This window comes from Bubalus kerabau, chromosome 1 (assembly GCF_029407905.1).
Source record: "Bubalus kerabau isolate K-KA32 ecotype Philippines breed swamp buffalo chromosome 1, PCC_UOA_SB_1v2, whole genome shotgun sequence".
Classification (NCBI taxonomy): Eukaryota; Metazoa; Chordata; class Mammalia; order Artiodactyla; family Bovidae; genus Bubalus; species Bubalus kerabau.
Genome location: NC_073624.1, coordinates 22,856,218 through 22,873,997, shown reverse-complemented (window position 1 = coordinate 22,873,997; position 17,780 = coordinate 22,856,218). Strand labels below are relative to the sequence as shown.

General features: G+C 37.8%; 1 protein-coding gene across 1 annotated transcript in view; it reads left to right on the top strand.

Moving 5' to 3' along the window:
* The first annotated feature begins 952 nt into the window (after positions 1–952).
* The window catches only part of LOC129641399 (C-type lectin domain family 7 member A-like), a 40,102-nt gene continuing 23,274 nt past the window's right edge, over positions 953–17,780 (top strand). The window contains exons 1-2 of the mRNA XM_055566130.1: positions 953–1,064; positions 15,763–15,855. Of these exons, the coding sequence (XP_055422105.1) occupies positions 15,789–15,855 (67 nt within the window). The 5' untranslated portion in view covers positions 953–1,064; positions 15,763–15,788. The remainder of the gene's footprint in view (positions 1,065–15,762; positions 15,856–17,780) is intronic.

Below are 17,780 nucleotides of genomic sequence, written 5' to 3'. Positions count from 1 at the left end.
TGGGGTGTGGCTATGGAATTTGCATTTTTAACAGTTCTCAGGTGATACAATGCTTCTGGTCCCAGGGACCGTGCTAAAGGACCTCTGCTCTTGTTTATTTTTAATTATTTCACAGTGAAAGTATTAATTATGCTTTCATTGTTGCATAGTTGCTAAGTCCTGTCCTACTCATTTGCAACCCATTAATTGTGTTAACCAATGCCCTCTGAGTGCATCAGTCTGAGAATTCCTTTCTTGGAACTGCATTCTTAGACAAGAGAAATTGCTGTATATTTCTTCAGACAAGGTTCCAACTAGCATTTCCATTTCAAAGCTATGTTTTCTGATTGTTATTTCCCTGATAGAGTCTGCTCTCAGAATGAAAGTTTCTATATCTTTTCTCTTATTAAGGGTCATTCTTTTATTCTGTAGTAGAATTTTCCTTCTTCTCTTGTTCACATGGGAATTATTGTTAGAACTATTGTTAGTTGCTCAGTTTTGTCTGACTCTTTGCGACCCATGGACTGCAGCTGGCCAGGCTCCTTTGTCCATTGAATTCTCCAGACAAGAATATTAGTTTGAGTAGCCATTCTCTTCTCCAGGGGATCTTCCCAACCCAGGGATTGAATCCAGATTTTCTGCATTAGCAGGCAGATTCTTTACTGTCTGAGCTACCAGGAAACTTGTAAACAAGAAATTCAGTTCACTTCCATCTTGGTCAGGTGTCAGAATTATCCTTTTGTGATTCCAACCCCACACAAGGTATCCAAGTTTTCCACCTTCTCTTGAGGAGAGCTTAAAAGTGTTCAGAACTGTAAGTTGCCCAGAGAAATTAGATAGGTGGTAGGAAATGGATGATCTCGGACAATTGGGTCATTTCTTACTTTCTGTTCCATTATGTTGAAAGGGTCTCTTATTAGTTCCATTCCCATTTCATTTTGTGCTCTGCTCTCCTGCTTTTCCCTTCCACAGTACTTAGGGAAAAATACCAAGCTCAACAAGTACCTCCACTTCAGCCTCCTAGGGGACTTTGCAAAGTAGTGTCAGCTTTGTTCCAGGCTGGACAAGAACGAGTGATTTTCAGGGTGAGTGAAAAGGGAGGGAAAACTTGGAGGACTAGAAAACAACCCAAATAATAGCCCTATAACTCTGTTTCTATATTTATAGGTTCCCTCATATATATATTAATACGTTCATATATTCTTTTTTTATGCAACAGACATTTATTGAGTTCTTAGTGCCTTTAATTAACACTGTTCACCAACATTTTAGAAATGGAGACCTGATTGAAATAAAAGAAGCGTTTGTTTGGGGTTTGTTAGAACTGCAGTCTGGGAGACACAGATTCAAGAGGTACTTGAATCGTGTTCTGATGGACTACCTAATGCAGGAAGCCAATAAAAGCAAAACTCCAAGGCCACAGTTAGTTACATAAGCTGTTTGTCAAGAATTATAATTGGAGCTGGCAAGGAGTAAGGGTGCTTGCTAAGCAAGGAATGGTTGGGGCCTGAAATGGTGGCATAGTTACCAGGGGGACCTTGAGATTTTAATGCTGCAGCTGGTGGATGTTGTTCTAAATATGCCTGAGAGTGGCCTTGGGCTTGATTCAGTTTGGAGAAAATACAAGTTCTCAGAAGTGCAGAGTCGTGTCTGAAACCACATCGTCAATGGCTGCTGAGTCTATTTTTTATGCCTGAACTGTGATTACTCCATTATAATTTCCATTTATCATCAGTACTAACCACCATTTTAAAAGAGATTAGCTCCCCTCTCTTGTACTATTTTCTATTTAAATTAGAAAGGTGTGTATTTAACCATATATTAAATGTGTATATTGCAAATTAAATATTTAAATGTATACTATTTTAATATATGTGTCAAGTGTGTTTAACATATGTATGTTATGTTAATTTTACTGGCTCAGTCATGTCCAACTCTTGTGACCCCATGAACTATAGCCCACCAGGCTTCTCTTTCTATGGAATTCTCCAGGCAAGAATACTGGAATGGGTTGCCAGTCCCTTCTCCAGAGCATCTTCCTCACCTGGGGATTGAACCCAGGTCTCCTGTATTGGAGGCAGATTATTAACTGTCTGAGCCACCAGGGAAGCCCTATATATGTCATAGGTTTTTCTTTTACTCTCTAATCAAAGATGATAGAGAATTGATGATTCATGGTACAAATGCAGTTTTATTTTGTAATCACCAAGAATTACATTTTTTTTGCTTTAAAATTCTACATTTTATTGAACATATTTCTGGAGTTTCTTAACAACATTCAGCAGTTATTGTATGTACTCTTCTCAAGAGTCTACTTGATCACAAACATAACACTTGAATTTCTTAAAAAAGTTTGTTCAACATTCTTAAATGCATGACAGTATATAGTTAAAACATCTGGATTATAATTAAAATTATTAGAAATTAATACAGTGCATAAAATTACAAAGAAGAAAAAATTCATTATCCATAATCACCTAAAGATTCTTTTAAACTCCCTTCTAGCTGTTACTTATTTTCCTGTTTAATTAAACTGACAATTAAAAAAAAATATATAGATTCTTTACAAAAAACTTAACATTTCAGATAAATGCAAAGAATAAAGCTTTAAAAATACAAAATATTAGAAATAATCATTATGAATACACAACTATAAACATATGACTGTAGGTACATTCCACATGGCTGATTGTCAATAGATAAAGGAAATTAATATTGAGTTCTATAATAATAATTTCCAGATTTGTGTGGTATCCATTATTTATTTATGTCAATTTAAGATCACCATCAATTATTTCACATTAATTTTCTATGCATGATTTCCTCAATTTGATTCAAATTTTTGTTAAGGGAGCCACAGTGACTCAGCAAAGTTGCCACTAATTTTTTTATTGTTTTTTTTTTAAATTTTATTTTATTTTTAAACTTTACAAAATTGTATTAGTTTTGCCAAATATCAAAATGAATCCGAAATATCTCTATATAAAGGATATACGTACAGCCTACAATTCACTTACTAGAATGCCATCATTGAAAAGCCATCCAAAATTCAATTATTTTCACAAAGTGTTTTTTAATCTTAGCAGAGCAATCCAATAATGCTAATTCAGAAATACATTTTTAAAGAAACTGAGCCAGTTGACTTTAAAAAAATCATCTTACATACTCTTCTGCTTAGAACATAGAAGGCCACATCAAAAAGTCATTTCCTCTGACAAGGAAAATCTATATCATCTACAAAATTTCAACTTTATTTGAGCGTGTCGGAGTGACAAAGTCACAAAGTAAATGGTGCCAAAGAGGGACAAGCTCCCTTTCCCCCCACAACTCCACCCTGAGGAAAGATAGAACTCACAAAGAGCTTTATCTGAGGCAGGGGAGAAACAGTGGCTGCCATAAAAGTGCATAAGATAAAAGTAGCAGATATTTTAACAAACCCTTATTTATTTATTTATTTTTTAAATTTAGCTGCACGGGATCTTTGTTTTGGCATGCAAACTCTAGGTCAAGTCATGTGGGATCTAGTTCTCTGACCAGGGATTGAACCCAGGCTCCCTGAATAGAAAGCATGGAGTCTTAGCCTTTAACAAACTCTAAAAGGTTGAATGTGGGCTATCTTGACAGTTTAGAATCCCAAGAGCCCTAAACATAAAGGGAGTCCACTCTCTCTCACCAGGTCTTTTCAACAGACCTCCAGTGGGAGCTCATGAGACAGACTGGGGCAGAGTAGGAGATGCAGGCAAGCCCCTTAGTGATGGAGAGGCATGAAACATCATCATTTCCCAGATCTTGTTCTCACATGTAGCAAAAACTTTGAGACACTGAGGGAGGGCCAGGAAACTCTCCTACTCCCAGGAATGGCTATTGGGGAAAGAATAGAAGCAAAAAATTTCCTCCATTTTAGAAGAAGTAAGATAAACCTCCCTGTTTCCCTCCTGGTCTCAGAAAATAAAGTGATGCTAGGAGATGGCTAAAAGCAAAGTCTCTTTGTAGCTGATCAAAGGAAAGCCTTTGACTGTGTGGATCACAATAAATTGTGGAAAATTCTTAAAGAGATAGGGATACCAGACCACCTGACCTGCCTCCTGAGAAATCTGTATGCAGGTCAGGAAGCAACAGTTAGAACTGGACATGGAACAACAGACTGGTTCCAAATAGGAAAAGGAGTATGTCAAGGCTATATGTCACCCTACTTATTTAACTTATATGCAGAGTACATCATGAGAAATTCTGGGCTGGAGGAAGCACAAGCTGGAATCAAGATTGCCGGGAGAAATACCAATAACCTCAGATATGCAGATGACACCACCCTTATGGCAGAAAGTGAAGAGGAACTAAAAAGCCTCTTGATGAAAGTGAAAGAGATGACTTAAAAAGTTAACTTAAAGCTCAACATTCAGAAAACGAAGATCATGGCATCCTGTCCCATCACTTCATGGCAAATAGATGGGGAAATAGTGGAAACAGTGTTAGACTTTATTTTTCGGGGCTCCAAAATCACTGCAGATGGTGACTGCAGCCATGAAATTAAAAGACACTTACTCCTTGGAAGGAAAGTTATGACCAACCTAGACAGCATTTAAAAAGCAGAGACATTACTTTGCCAACAAAGGTCCGTCTAGTCAAGGCTATGGTTTTTCCTGTGGTCATGTATGGATGTGAGAGTTGGACTATAAAGAAAGCTGAGCACCGAAGAATTGATGCTTTTGAACTGTGGTGTTGGAGAAGACTCTTGAGATTCCCTTGGACTGTGAGGAGATCCAATCAGTCCATCCTAAAGGAGATCAGTCCTGGGTGTTCACTGGAAGGACTGATGTTGAAGCTGAAACTCCAATACTTTGGCCACCTGATGCAAAGAGCTGACTCATTGGAAAAGACCCTGATGCTGGGAAAGATTGAGGGCAGGAGGAGAAGGGGAGGACAGAGGATGAGATGATTGGATGGCATCATAGACTCAATGGACATGGGTTTGGGTGGTCTCCGGTAGTTGGTGATGGACAGGAGGCCTGTTGTGCTGCAGTTCATGAGGTTGCAAAGAGTCAGACACAACTGAGCGACTGAACTGAACTGAACTGAAAAGAAAGGAAACCACAATTGCTCCCACCACAAGCCTTGCACCGTCACAAACAGCAGATTCTACTGCTCAAGGTGGAGCAGGCAACTCTTTCATCACTGGTCCTAGACAAAAAGGTGATGCTGCCAAGGAAAGACTAGAATAAAATTATCTTTAATCCTGAGAGAAAAGCAAGGAACTCTCTGGGGCCAAGGATTCCACATACTGTATATAAAACCCGGTTCTGCCACACCTACAGCAGAGAGGGAAATTCTTTCCTGACTAAGACCCCAACAGATACAAGAAAGAGCTTGGCTACTGAGGAGGAGAGGCAGGAATGCTGAGAAAGCCACACTCCTAAGGCTGAGGCAGACAGTACCTGTCTGAGACTGAGATTAGATCAAGAGAACTTCGAATTTCTACTGTCTCCCACACTGTCATACTTGATGTTACAAGCTATAGAAGCTTACCACTGTGGGAGGGCAAGAGTTTGGAGAGAGACTCCCTTCAGATCTGCTGAAATTGTAGACTTGAATCAAAAACACTCAGAACACATGTACACTTATGGTTGATTCATGTCAATGTATGGCAAAACCCACTACAATATTGTAATTAGCCTCCAATTAAAATAAATAAATTAAAAAAAAAACTAAAAAAAAAAAAACAACTCAGAAAAAACCTTCAGTTACCAAGACCCCACAGTAAGCATTAGGTTGTAGCACCATATTGCTGAAAATTTGAAGTCTGCATATAACAAAGACGACCTCAGAAACAATGAACTATAAACCAGCCCAAGGTCCCACACTATTAGTCTTACAGAAGAAGAGGTATCTTTTTTCTAGCCAAACATACAATGTTTGCCATTCAGTAAAAATTATTTGACACACATGTGCTAAAAAGGGAGACAATGACCCATTGCCAAAAGTTAAAATGGTGTGCTGGTGGTTTAGTTGGTAAGTCATGTCTGACTCTTGTGATGCTGTGTAGTCTGCCAGGCTCCTCTGTCCACGGGGATTTCCAGGCAAGAATACTGGAGTGGGTTGCCATTTCTTCTCCAGGGGATCTTCCCAATCCAGGAATCGATCTCAGTTCTCCTACACTGCAGGCAGGTTCTTTACTGACTGAGCTGCAAGGGAAGCACACAGCTGAAATAAACTCAGGTATGTTCAAGACGTTGGAATTAGCATCATCAAACTTTTTGAGAATAACTTTTAACTTGTCAAAATACTAGTGGAAACTTAGGAAAACATACATGAGTATATGGGGAAATTTTATTTGAGAGATGAAGATTATATAAAAAAAGAGTCAAATGGAAATATCAGATGGGAAACACTATGATATCAGAAATAAATCATTCCTTCCATGGGCTTGTCAGAAAACTGGACACCTGAGAGAGAGAGGAAAAAGATCCTAGTAAACCCGAAGATAGATCAACAGAAATATCCCAAGTGAGTCACAAAGAATAAAAAAAGAGTGAAACTTGACAGATCATCCAAGAGCTTTGAGACAGTAAGAATCATAGATTTCCCATCTGAAAGTATGCAAACTGGAAGGTGATAAAGTGACATTCTTTGTAGTACTGAAAGAAAATTTCATTAACTACTATAGGGATAAAGACACATATCACATAATGTTAAAGGAATCAGCATAATAAGATGCCTAAAAATTCAAAGTGCATATATACCCAATAAAAGAATTTGAAAATACATAAAGTAAAAACTAATATAATTGAAAGGGGAAATAGACAAATCCTTGATTTCATTTGGACACTTTGACATGCTTCTATCAGCAATTATTCAGGATATTTAGGCAAAAAAAAAAAACAAAAACAAAACAAAAACGCAATAAGGATTTAGAAAATTTGAAAGAGCACTTTGCAACCAAACTGCATATCAGATGTATATAGAGCCCTCTACTCAACAATAGAAAAAGCATATTCTTTTCATGTGCACATGGAGCATGGAACATTCACCACATGCAAAAAAAAAAAATTTTTTTTTAAGAAAAAAATTATAGACCCATATCTGTCCTGGATAGATCAAAATTTCTTAACAAAATATTAGCAAATCCAATTCAGCAATATAAAAATTACTAACACATCATGACCTAGTGGGATTTGTCCCAGGAATTCAATTTTGTTTCAACATTTGAAAACAATTAATGTAATTCTCTATTTCAGCACAGTATAAAAGAATAACCATGTTGCTGTTATTTAGTCGCTAAGCTGTGTCCAACTCTTTCTGACCCCATGGACTGTAGCATACCAGGCTCCACTGTCCATGGGCTTCTCCAGGTAAGAATACAGGAGTGGGTTGCCATTTCCTTCTCAGGGTATCTTTCCAACCCAGGGATCAAACCCTTGACTTCTGCATTGCAGGTGGATTCTTTATTGCTGAGCCACCAGGGAAGCCCACACACAGAAAAATACATGAGAAAATCCAACTTTTATTCTTGATAAAAGGTCTTAGAAAGTTGTGAACAAAAGATAACCTGCTAGCAAGCACACCTAAAGAAAATAAAACAAAACAAAACTGTATCTCAAATCATAATTGAAGGTGAAAGACTGAATGCTTTACTCCTAAGATTGAAAACAAAGCCAGGATATACACTCTCCCTACCTTTTTTAAATGTTGTATTGACTCCAGACCATGTAGTTGATCAAGAATAAGAAATACAATGCATAGACTAGAAAAAATGAAAGACAAATTTATTTGCTGAGGTTCTAATTGTACATAGTTTACTCAAAGAATCTACAAAAGAGATATGACAACTAATCAGTAATTGTATGAAATTTACAGGATATATAGTCCATGTATAATTGTATTTCTATATGAGTGTGGTAGGCAGCCTCTAAAGTGGCCTTTCGTGATTCCTGTCTTCTATTTTTGCCCTTCTGTAACTACACAGGTGTTATTTGTGGTTCTCTTCTAAGTATGCTGTTGCTGCTGTTTCCTACATTGGCAGGCAGATTCTTTAGCATTGAGCCACCTGGGACACAGACAGAGATTCACTCAGACGTGTCCTACTTATTCTGACCCCACAGACTGTAGCCCACTAGGCTCCTCTGTCCATGGGATTCTCCAGGAAAGAATACTGGAGTGGGTTGCCATGCCCTTCTTCAAGGGATCTTCCCGACCCAGGGATCAAACCTGGGTCTCCCATGCAGATTCTTTACCGTCTGAGCCACCAGGGAAGCCTCACCTGGGAAACACGGTAAAAATAACAATATATCACTTCTTTGGTTAGACTTCCATATATTTTAAAATATGTGTCCATTTCTCTTTAGAGAAATTTATTTTTTCCTTTAATGCAGAAGTTAAGGAGAGAAGAACATGTACTTCTGATGCTTAGGTGAAGCACCAGTCTCCAGATCTCAGGCTAGCAGTTTGATCACAGAGTTCAGACATCTCCAGCCACAGGATATGGTAAATACATGCTGGTAGGATCCTGAAGAACAAAGCTTGAATGGTAAAAGTCAGCTAGTTCATCTTCAGTTAAACAATTTAGCCAGTTTTCTTATTCTGCTTGCTCAGCCAAGAAGTGTTTGCTTCTTTTTTAATTGGAGTATAGCTGCTTTACACTTCTGTGTCAGTTTTTTTCTGTACAGCAAAATGAGTCATCCATATGTGTACATATCCTTTCTTTTTTGGGGGTTTCATTTACATCACCACAGTGCACTGAGTAGAGTTTTCTGTGCTAAACATTAGATTCTCATTAGTTATCTATTTTGTACATAATATCAATAGTGTATATATGTCAATCCCAATCTCCCAATTCATCCTCCCTCCCCCTTTCTCTGCCTCAGTGTCCATACGTTTGTTCTCTACTTCTGTGTCTCTATTTCTGCTTTACAAATAAATTTATCAGTACCATTTTCGAGATTCCACATATATGCCTTAGTAGATGGTATTTGTTTTTCTCTTTCTGACTTACTGCACTCTGTATGATAGTCTCTAGGTCCATTCAGATCAGATCAGTCGCTCAGTCGTGTCTGACTCTTTGCGATCCCATGAATTGCAGCACGCCAGGCCTCCCTGTCCATCATCAACTCCTGGAGTTCACTCAGACTCACGTCCATCGAGTCAGTGATGCCATCCAGCCATCTCATCCTCTGTCATCCCCTTCTCCTCTTGCCCCCAATCCCTCCCAGCATCAGTCTTTTCCAATGAGTCAACTCTTTGCATGAGGTGGCCAAAGTACTGGAGTTTCAGCTTTAGCATCATTCCTTCCAAAGAAATCCCAGGGCTGATCTCCTTCAGAATGGACTGGTTGGATCTCCTTGCAGTCCAAGGGACTCTCAAGAGTCTTCTCCAACACCACAGTTCAAAAGCATCAATTCTTCGGTGCTCAGCCTTCTTCACAGTCCAACTCTCACATCCATACATGACCACAGGAAAAACCATAGCCTTGACTAGACAGACCTTTGTTGGCAAAGTAATGTCTCTGCTTTTCAATATGCTATCTAGGTTGGTCATAACTTTCCTTCCAAGGAGTAAGCGTCTTTTAATTTCATGGCTGCAGTCACCATCTGTAGTGATTTTGGAGCCCCGAAAAATAAAGTCTGGCACTGTTTCCACTGTTTCCCCATCTATTTCCCATGAAGTAGTGGGACCGGATGCCATGATCTTCGTTTTCTGAATGTTGAGCTTTAAGCCCACTTTTTCACTCTCCACTTTCACTTTCATCAAAAGGCTTTTTAGTTCCTCTTCACTTTCTGCCATAAGGGTGGTGTCATCTGCATATCTGAGGTTATTGATATTTCTCCCGGAAATCTTGATTCCAGCTTGTGTTTCTTCCAGTCCAGCGTTTCTCATGATGTACTCTGCATATAAGTTAAATAAACAGGGTGACAATATACATGTCATTCCTTTCTATGGCTGAGTAATATTCCATTATATATATACACACACCGTGTCTTCTTCATCCATTCCTCTGTTGATGGACATTTAGTTTTTTTCCTATGTCCTGGCTATTGAAAGTAGTGCTGCAATAGGCTTCCATCTTGGGCGCTCTCTCTCTCACTCACTCACTTTGAGGGAAGCCAGTTGCCATGTTGGGAGCTGCCCAGTGGAGAGGCTCACCTGACAAGCAACTGATGGTATGTTTATATGAATCTCAATTAACAATGGTTAAGTGATTTGAATAGATACTTCACCAAAGAAGATATGCAGATGACAAAAAGATGGTTAAAAAAATGATTGGTTGTTAGTAAATGCAAATTAAAGCCACAACAAGGTACATGCACCTATCATAATGGCTAAAATTTACAATATGAACAATGCCAAGTGCTGGTGAAGGTGTGAGATATCTGAAAATCCTCATACAGATGTGAAATGGTACAGCCACTTTAGAAAACAATTAGGAATTTCTAATGAAGCTAAATACACACTTACCATATGACCCAGAAATGAATACCTAGGTATTCACACTAGGGGCTTCCCAGGTGGCTCAGTGGTAAAGAACCCACCTGCCTATGCAGGAGATGTGAGTTTGATCCCCTGGTTGGGAAGATGCCCTGGAGAAGGAAATGGCAACCTGCTCAAGTATTCTTGCCTGGGAAATCCCATGGACAGAGGAGCCTGGTGGGTCAGATACAACTAAGTGACTAAACAACAACAAATTCACACTGGAGAAATGAAAACAGACATCCACACAAAGCCCTATAACATTAATGTTATGACTTTATCATTATCACCAGAAACAGCCCATATGTTCACCACCTTGTGAAGAAATGACAATAGAACAATTGTTGAATGAATAACAATTTATACAGTGGAATACTCTCAGCCATAAGAAGGAATGAAATACTGATGTATACAACAATATTCATAAATCTCAATAGCACTGTGAAAAGAGAAAGAAGTCATAATAAAAAACCTAAACATCATTATGAATTCACTCATATTGCAGAAAAGGCAAGCTTATAGAGAAAAAAATCAGATTAGTAGTTGTCAGGGACAAGGCTGATGTGAGGGGATTGTTTACAAAGGGGCATGAGGCAACTTTTTGGGAGATAGAAATGTCCTCTATCTCTGTTATGCATGTGGGTACAAACTACATATGTGTTAAAACTCATCAAATTATACTCTTGAAAAGGATGACAATTAATGCATGTAAATTTTAAAAGAATATGATATTTTATTTAGGGAGATGCTTGAAACTTTATATTAAAAGCTTTATGAAATTCCTAGGTTTAACTTTGATCTCAAATAAATAAAAATCTAAGTTGATAAGAGACCCTATTTTGATAGAAAGAGTCAAAGATTATTTGTCTATTAGATAATGCCACACACATGTATTCAGTGTTTATAATGTGCATTATCCTTTGAATTGCAAGAATATATTAATGAGAAAGTCAGGTAAGACTCACACCTCTTTGGTGATATAATCTAATGAGACTATTTAGCAAGAACTCTAATGCATACTTTTAAAAAATATTTTTAGCCATAGTGTGCAGTATATGGGATCTTAGTTCCCCAACCAGGCACTGAACTCACACATCCTGAACTGCAAGTGTGAGGTCTTAACCACTGGACTACCAAAGAAGTCCCCTGTATTCTATTTTTATTATGGGAAATATTTGGAGGAATGGGAAAATGTAAAAAGATTATAACCTAGCTTTTTTGTTGTTCAGTTGCTCAGTCGTGTCTGATTCTTTGCAACCCCGTGAACTGTAGCCCGCCGGGCCTCCCCATCCTTCTCCATCTCCTGGAGCTTGCTCAAGCTCATGTCCATTGAGTTGGTGATGCCATCCAACCATCTCATCCTCTGTCACTCTGTTCTCCTTTTGCCCTCAGTCTTTCCCAGCATCAGGGTCTTTTCAAATGAGTTGGCTCTTCCCATCAGGTGGCCAAAGTATTGGAGCTTCAGCTTCAGCATCAGTCCTTTCAATGAATATTCAGGGTTGATTTCCTTTAGGACTGACTGGTTTGATCTCCTTGCAGTCCAAGGGACTCTCAAGAATCTTCTCCAACATCACAGTTCAAAAGCATCAATTCTTCAGTGCTCAGACTTCTTTATGGTCCAGCTCTTACATCCATACATGACTACTGTATGGATGTAAAACCATAGCTTTGACTAGATGGACTTTGTCAGCAAGGTAATGTCTCTGCTTTTTAATATGCTATCTAGGTTGGTCATAGCTTTTCTTCCAAGGAGCAAACGTCTTAATTTCATGGCTGCACTCACCACCTACAGTGATTTTGGAACCCAAGAAAATAAAGTCTGTCACTATTTCCATTGTTTCCCCATCTATTTGCCATGATGTGATGGGACCAGATGCCATGATCTTAGTTTTTTAAATGTTGAGTTTTAAGCCAACTTTTTCACTCTCCTCTTTCACCTTCATTAAGAGGTTCTTTAGTTCCTCTTTGCTTCCTGCCATAAGGGTGGTGTCATCTGCATGTCTGAGGTTATTGATATTTTTCCCGGCAGTCTTGATTCCAGCTTGTGTTTCATCCAGCCCAACATTTTGCAGGATGTTCTCTAGTACAAGTTAAATAAGCAGGGTGACAATATACAGCCTTGATGTACTCCTCTCTCAATTTGGAACCAGTCTTTTGTTCCATATCTTGTTCTAACTGTTGCTTCTTGACCTGCATATAGATTTCTCAAGAGGCAGGTGAGGTGGTCTGGCACTCCCATCTCTAAGAATATTCCAGTTTGTTGTGATCCACACAGTCAAAAGCTTTAGCATAGTCAATAAAGCAAGTAGATGTTTTCCTGGAATTCTCTTGCTCTTTCTATGATTCAGCGGATGTCAGCGATTTGATCTCTAGTTTCTCTGACTTTTCTAAATCCAGCTTGAATATCTGGAAATTCTCTGTTCACATCTGTTGAAGCCTAGTTTGGAGAATTTTGAGCATTACTTTGCTTATATGTGAAATGAATGCAATTGTGCGGTAATTTGAACATTCTTCAGCATTGCTATTCTTTGGGATTGGAATGAAAACTGACTTTTCCAATTTGATGACATATTGAGTTTAGCACTTTAGCAGCAGCATCTTTTAGGAATCAACAAAAGCTTTCTTAAATAAGCCATTTAATTTTTCATGTGAAACGTGACAGATACATAACATTTAGCCCACTATAATTTGGAAAGACAGAAGGTGAGAGTGATAGAACTGGGCACACAGGACAAGGGATTGGCTTAAGTCAAATGGTGGCTTCAGTTGAGTGAATTCATTAGAGTATAAAATTAGAGAATAAAAGGAGAGGATAGCTAGAGTTGTAGGAAGGTGCCTAAAAAATAACTTAAGAAATAGTTATTTCTTAACTCACATATTTGAAATGCCTTAAACTATTCATATGTATTTTTAGCTCTTTCTCCATAATTTTGATTTATCTCTTTGTTGTTCAGTTGCTAAGTACTCTCTGACTCCTTTGAGACTCCATGGACTGTAGTCTGCCAGGCTCCTCTGTCCATGGGATTTCCCACGGAAAGAATACTGGGGTGGGTTGCTATTTCCTTCTCCAGGGGATCTTCCCAACTGAAGTGTCGGACTCTTGTCTCCTGCCTTGGCAGGTGGGTTCTTATCCCCTGAGCCATCAGGGAAGCCCAATTCATATATATTTTATCTTTATTCCATAGTTTATCATTTGTTTATGAATATCAAATAATTTCACTAACAAAATGGTAAGCACACAGAAGTTTCTCTAAATGTATTTATTCAATTATTGATATTGTGAATAATAAGACATGCTTTCTATTCTCATGGAGTTAACAATCTATTATATATTTAGACTCATGATCTCCCGTAGTATCTTTTAAAACTTTATTGAAGTGTTTCCTTCTCAAGTGAGGTTTTCCATTATTATCCCCAAACTATCACCTCTTTTCCAATATGTTTTTCTTAGTTTTTAAAAATCACAGTTTAGTATAGTATGCACTTGACTTACTGCTTTACTGTCCTCCACCTCACTATAATATAAACCCCATGAGCCAAGAGGTAATTTACTTGCTATATTTGTTGACTGCTCTATCTTCAGCATTTAGAACATAGCCTGGCATAAAATTACGTGATCAGTAAAATGCACATTAAATGAGTTAATTAATGAATGTGTTGCTTTCGTGGAAAAACACAAATAATTTTAAGATCTTCTGTACAAATTATACCTTTTAAGTTGGAGATCCCTTAAAAGATGCATCCAAACCTTAAAATAAAATTGGCCAGAATTCTGGAAAAAAAAAGTCAAATTTTCTACCTTCTGATGTATCTATTATCATAGCTCGGCAATAGTGGGTCTCAGATGCAAATGTGCTAGTTGAACACAGGACCTTATTATCTGATATTGAGCAGACTTTAAATATCCTCATCCTTTAACCTCTTGTGTGAAGGAAGAACAGCATGAATGTGACTCTAAGGGGAGGCTTCCTGTGTGGGACGCATCACAGAGCAGTTAGACTCTTCTTACTCTGCTCATATTGTCACTTTGCTAACTTTTTGGTTCATGAGACAGACTCCTTGCCAGAACTTGGAATACCAAACCATGAGGCATAAACCACACAGAGGTGAGATGATCTTAGGATAACTGGCCATAAGTACAATTTAATAATTTAGCCTATGCTCTTGGGAATTAAGCTTGTTTTGTAGTAGATATAGTTTTCTGTAAAGTATACATCTTGAACAGTGATTACATTGATGATAATGGGAGGATATTTTAGTTTTCTTTTTCTTTTGTCGTTTAATGAAATTTGGTCTATGAGGTACACAGATACATATACAAACACAAGCAAGAGACAAATGGTGCCTAGGAAACTTTTGGAATAAGTCTGCATATTCTTATCATTAAATTTTCTACCAGAAACATATGACTACAGTCATGTATAACTATAACTTGTGCACTTATAATTATTACTTGAATTTTTTTTTCCATATGTGTATGTAAAGCTTGTTAGATTTTTCTGTGCCTCTGTTTACACATCTATAAAATGGGGATGTATAACTTTGCAGTTTCCATTATACTGAATTGTTGTGAGGATTGAATAAATGAGTGCATATAAATACCTGAAATAGTACCTGGGACATAGTGAGTTGTTATTATTGTTATTATTATTACATTAACCTAAAAATTACAGTCATTGACTATGCCTAAAAATGACATAGTCAATTCCCAGAAATTTAATGAAATGGATGATGCAAAGACTAGAGCACATTCAGAGAGCTGGATATCAGATTTCCATACGGAGAACATTTTAATATTATTTTTTGAGAAATTCTTTTTCATTGTTATTATTGTTTAGCTCTAAATATATACAGATCAACATGTTTTGGACAGGACATTTGACTTGATTTATAAAAATGTCAGTTCAATGTGATCAACTCTTTGGTTATAAACAATGATAATAAACAGTATAGATGCCTAGAATTAACTTAAAATATGACAACTCAGAAGATACTATTATTGCTTTAATTTCTTAGCGATATGCCCAGCTTTCTTTTTTCAACACCTTTATTTAATTGGTAAATTGAAGTTGCGGAATGTTACATTTATAAAGAAGCATTAAAAATGTTCATTTTCAGTACACATATAGCAGTAAGTACTTAGTAAATTCTTGTCCATAAAGCATGACATTATATGGTTATTAACTGTTATAGTCTTTTATTAAGATATCATTTTAGAATTATTGATACCTTTAAAAATAGTTATTAACCTTCATTTCAGTTATAATACAGACTGTTATTTTATCCAATTATTATGATGAGAATGGATTTTGTTCCACTTCCCAGAAAACAATGACAAGAAGATTAACTATATGACGCTCTCACTTGTTGCTCCTGATCGGCAGACAGGTGAGAGACCTGAAATATCTCAAAAAGAAGGTAAATATTTGCATATATACTTAGACTTCATAAGATCTTTACTTTGGAGTTTCTGTTTACAGAAACTGTCAGGGGTGTGTGTGTGTGTATTCTTATTATTTAAATGGAAAAGTCTTATTATCCTCCAAAATTTAATTCTGGAGGATATGAAGAGAGGAAAGTTAAGTGTGAAATTGATAGTGTTAGAATTAATCAACGGAGAAGGCAATGGCACGCCACTCCAGTACTCTTGCCTGGAAAATCCCATGGACGGAGGAGCCTGGTAGGCTGCAGTCCATGAGGTCGCTAGGAGTCGGACATGACTGAGCAACTTCACTTTCACTTTTCACTTTCATGCATTGGAGAATTAAATGGCAACCCACTCCAGTATTCTTGCCTGGAGAATCCCAGGGACAGAGGAGCCTAGTGGGCTGCTGTCTATGGGGTCGCACAGAGTTGGACACGACTGAAGCGACTTAGCAGCAGCAGCAGAATTAATCAATATCTGTTTTGAAGCCTGTCTTCCTCAGACTCATTTTTATCTGATTCATATTTTAATTAATCACATGCCCATTTCAAAAAAAGACTCCACAAGACCAGGTTTACTAATATATCATCAATACTTAGAATAGTGTCTGGTATATAATATATGCTCAACAAATATTTTTCAAATGAATTTTCATTCATTAATATAATCATTAATTTCTTCATTCAATGAATTTTTTTTGCATGGAATCATGTGTTAAGCATTATGATAGGTATTCATGCTGCATAGATAAAAGAGAGAAATTATGCCTTCAAGGATCTTACTTTGCAGCAAGAGAAATGGCAAGTATACTGTTTTGAACAAATGCTATATAAGACTATAAATGAGATGATGAGAGATCAAAGAAGGATACCATTTTGAGTTGGGTTAAGAATAAAAGTGGATTAAATAGAAAAGACTCCTTGATTGGGATAAGTCTGATGGAGAAGGAAGTGGAGGAACGTTCCAGGTGAAGATAAGGCATAGACATGTGTGGGGTGATGGAACAGTAACCAGCAGGATTTAGATGGACTGAGGAGACTGAAGGCAGGTAGCCCAACCTCTTGCAAGGGATCTGGGAAAGAAATCAGTGTTCAGAATACAGCTGTGGCATTAGGGATGGGAATGGAAGAACTTAGCAGAGAGACTTAAGGGGGTAGAATCATCAGGTTTCTTAAATTGTAGGATGAAGGGAGTAAAAAGACACAGAAATCAAGATGATTTCTAGGCGTTTGACATGGGAGACTTGGTCAATTATGGTGCCATTCAACAGGATATGAAAGGCAGCTGGAGGGGCCCCAAGGTGAGGAGGATAGCTTTGGACAAAATGTTTTCAATACTTGTAAAGAATGGGTGAGCCTGCAGATTAGAAAACTGATAGTGTCTGAGTGTATAAATTTGGAAGTCATGAAAGAGTCTGACACGACTGAGTGACTCACACACACACACTTGATGTAAGATTTCCTCTTCTTGGGCTCTAAAATCACTGCAGATGGTGACTGCAGCCATGAAATTAGAAGATGATTGCTTCTTGGCAGGAAAGCTATGACAAGCCTAAACAGTGTGTTAAAAAGTAAAGACATTGCTGACAAAGGTTCATACAGTGAAGGCTATAGACTTTCCAGTAGTCATGTATGGATGTGAGAATTGGACCATAAAGAAGGCTGAGTGCCAAAGAACTGATTCTTTCAAACTGTGGTGTTTGAAGAAGACTCTTGAGAATCCCTTGGACAGCAAGGAGATCAAACCAGTCAATCCTTAAAGAAATCAGTCTTGAATATTCTTTGGAAGGACTGATGCCGAGGCTGAAACTCCAATACTCTGGCCACCTAATGCGAAGAATTGACTCATTGGAAAAGACCCTGATGCTGGGAAAGATTGACGGCAAAATGAGAAGAGGGCAACAGAGGATGAGATGGTT